Below are 3302 nucleotides of genomic sequence, written 5' to 3' on the forward strand. Positions count from 1 at the left end.
GAAAGCAAAGCTACAGGGAGCAACACCTGGTGGGTGGCTGCCTGTGGTTCATGGAGTCACAGAATGGTTTGGTTGGAAGGGACCCCAAAGATCATCCAGTTCCAACCCCTGCCATGGGCAGGGACACCTCCCTCCAGCTCAGCTTGCTCAAAGCCTCATCCAGCCTGGCCTTGGACCCCTCCAGTTCAGTGTTACCTGCCCAGTGTACAGGTGGAGGGGATCCAAGGAGCAGGGAGGGTCTAGCAGTTCACGCAGGGTTGGAGCCTACAAGCAGACATCCTCTTTGGCTGGTGAACACAATATTGATCTACCAGCGCAGCAGCAGTTTGAGCTCTCCCTAATTTGCTGCAGGCAAAATATGCCAGAATAGCTCAGATCACTAATTTAACACAAACCAGTTGATGAAGTCAGCTGGGGAGGGTGCTCATGCACAGTGCTCCCCAGTGGAGGTGAGCAGCTGGGGTGGTCAGGGTTTGTGAATCAAGATCTGCAGATCCCTGCTTCAGGCTAGAGTTTTCAGCTGTGTGACAGGTCCCTCGGATCCCTTGGGGATCCAGATGTTCAGGAACCCCACTTTGACAACCCAGGGACCTGTGCAAAACAGAGGTGTGATGGTATATTTCATTTATTGTTCTTGTCGCTGATGCTTTGAATCTCAGGTCTGGCATTTTGGCATCCCATTTAGATTAAATAAAGAATGTAAGTCAAGTAATGAAAAAAAAAAAAAGTGATAGTTTTATTTGTAGTAATTTGAAAATGGTAACAAAGGCTAAAATGGCCAGGTCATGAAAAACAGTCTAGGGTGAATATCTCTAAATGTTTCACTTGGTTGTTTAGTTTTTACATGGAAGGTATTGTCAGTTAAGGCAATGTATCAGCTGGAAATCCTGGTAAAATTCCAGCTAAATAAAAGCAATTGTTGAAAACATTAACCTTAGTTCTTAAAAAATAAAAAAAATTTTTTGTTTTATTTTACTTTTTTAAAATTAACCCCACAACAACAAACAACCCCAAAACCCCTCAACCATGGCAGCTTTACTGGACCAAAGTGAGGGTAGGAATGCTGTCACCTGTTGACCTCCAGGACCTCTTTGTGCAAGTGACAGTCACCATGTTTGGCTGATACTTCTGAAAAAAACCCTGCGACTTCCACAGCTGAAAAAACATAAGCTGCTTCATTTTACATTTAAGAGAGTAGCTGATGCCTGCAATAACCTGTGTTATCTGTGAATCAGCACGAGGACAGATCCGCACCGCATGCCACATGCCTTCCATAAAAGGAGCCACGTTGATTTTAAAGGGGTTGGAAGACAAGGTGCCTGGAGAGTTCTAACCTTTAAAAATATGCAGCATAGCCCACATCACATCTGATCTGTCTGAAATCATACTCTATTTTCAGGTCTTAAAGCAGTTCATTTTACCAAATGTAGCTTGTTTGTTAAACCAGCTGCTTAATCCAGACTTGAATTTTAATATTGAAGACACACTAGAAAGATTAGGAGTTTGAAAAGTCTTGCCTGACCTGTGTTTTCCCAACTTCTGAAAGTTTTTTAACAATTGAGCAACCTGGGATAGTGGGAGGTGTCCCTGCCCATGGCAGGGGGGTGGAACTGGATGAGCTTTGGGGTCCCTTCCAACCCAAACCGTTCTGTGATTCTGTTAATTTCTGGCTATTTTCTCCTTTAGATCAGAACCCCTGTTGTTAGCGGTCAGCAAAAGGCTGTACACGTCCACTCTGCGGGACTTTGTGGTGCTGTTACTCAAAGCTGTGCCACAGACATGCTAACAGACCTGTGTGGCAGCAGGACAGAAAAAAGGCGAATTGTTTGCAGGATACGATCATTTTCCTGCTTAGGTTTTGATTGATTTTAAAGCTAATGTATTGCTCATTTTTATGTGCAATAAAGTTTTTAATTGGTACTTCTGAATGAATTTCCTTTGGGCACGCCACACTCCCACTACTAAACCCTCTCCAAATACAGAGCAGGGAGGGAACAGAGAGCTTAATGCTTGCTATCCGTATCTCCCCACTGTGCGCCTTGTTTCTTACATCATAAAAATGGTTCACTACGATACCGGGCAGTTTCAGTAAATCATTTAAATTTTGCTTGGGAAGTCTGGTTTTAGAGGCAAATTTGGATTGTTGTTTACTACAGGAAAAAAAGTTGTAAATAAAAATTTAAAAAGCCTTATAACAGGGATTAAAAAAAGCTTTACTTAATGGTAATACAGTGATTTTTAGACAGGTTTCCTTATTCCACCAGAAGGCTTCTCTTGCCCTCTTTCCTCCCCGGGACACCAGCCTTGGCATCCCCACCTGACGGGCGTGCTTTGTGTTCTGCCTTTGCAGGTGGCTGTGAGGGCTGCTGAAGATGTCCGATAGCCTGGATGTTGAAGAGAGACCTCCAGCCCCGCCGTTGAGAATGAACAGCAACAATCGCGATTCTTCAGCACTAAACCACAGTTCAAAACCGCTCCCCATGGCCCCTGAGGAGAAGAACAAGAAAGCCCGGCTTCGCTCCATCTTCCCAGGAGGAGGGGATAAAAGTAAAGTATCAGCAGTGCGAAGGGGTGCTCCATCTCTGTGTGCTGCCTGTTGGGTGGTGGTTGCCGCGTGTGCTTTCTGCCGCTGTTTTCTTTCTGTTTCAGTTGCAGAACATGGTAAAGTCCTTGCAAAGCCTTCTGATCCCATTACTCTAGTAACATGTTTCCAAGGAGGAGGAGGTGTTCAGTCAGTTACTTTCTTTGAAAAGCCAGTAGAGCCTGCACACTTTGTGCGACTTGCTTTTTAAAAATAACTTTAGAGTTAAGCTGGGGAGTCCTTTCCTTTGGATTTTGCTTTGCACTTGCAGTAAAAACAAGAGATGAGGTTGTATACTTTTGAAAATACATTTGCAGAAGTGAGAGGCAATGTGCCTGACACTTCTGGGTTGTTTTTTTAATGCACTTACATTCCAGGAACAGGAGCAAGGCTCTTCTTGCTTGTTGTGTTTGCGTGAGAGTGGACACAGAGTGGCTTGGTTTAAACCTGCCAGGTGTGGGTGCAGCCAGAGAGTCCTTTAACCATGCAGGAAACAGCATTTCAGTTGCATTCTTTGAAATGTGTTTGCAGAAAGGAGTGTGTTTTGAGTTAGTGTATTTACAGAATTAAGGGATCTTCTTGTTTTTTGTAATGCCATGGGAACTGATGGGCTGTGCCCCCAAGTGCTGAGGGAGCTGCCTGCTGTCTCTCCTGGCTTGTTTAATGCCTGGAAGGACGTGGGTCACTCCTTCCCCTGACTGCCAGCAGGATGGGTTTATCC

At 44.7% G+C, this 3302-nt stretch overlaps 1 protein-coding gene across 2 annotated transcripts in view; it reads left to right on the top strand.

Annotated features, from left to right (window-relative positions):
* Positions 1-2346: 2346 nt before the first annotated feature.
* The window catches only part of PAK3 (p21 protein (Cdc42/Rac)-activated kinase 3), a 32130-nt gene continuing 31174 nt past the window's right edge, over positions 2347-3302 (top strand). Inside the window, exon 1 of one of the 2 annotated variants that reach the window (XM_010080444.1) lies at positions 2347-2547. In XM_010080444.1, coding sequence (XP_010078746.1) covers positions 2373-2547 — 175 coding nt within the window. In that variant the 5' untranslated portion in view covers positions 2347-2372. The remainder of the gene's footprint in view (positions 2548-3302) is intronic. The other variant, XM_010080443.1, reaches the window with a different exon arrangement.

The sequence above is a fragment of the Pterocles gutturalis genome, unplaced genomic scaffold (assembly GCF_000699245.1).
Source record: "Pterocles gutturalis isolate BGI_N339 unplaced genomic scaffold, ASM69924v1 scaffold16994, whole genome shotgun sequence".
In the NCBI taxonomy this organism is placed as follows: Eukaryota; Metazoa; Chordata; class Aves; order Pterocliformes; family Pteroclidae; genus Pterocles; species Pterocles gutturalis.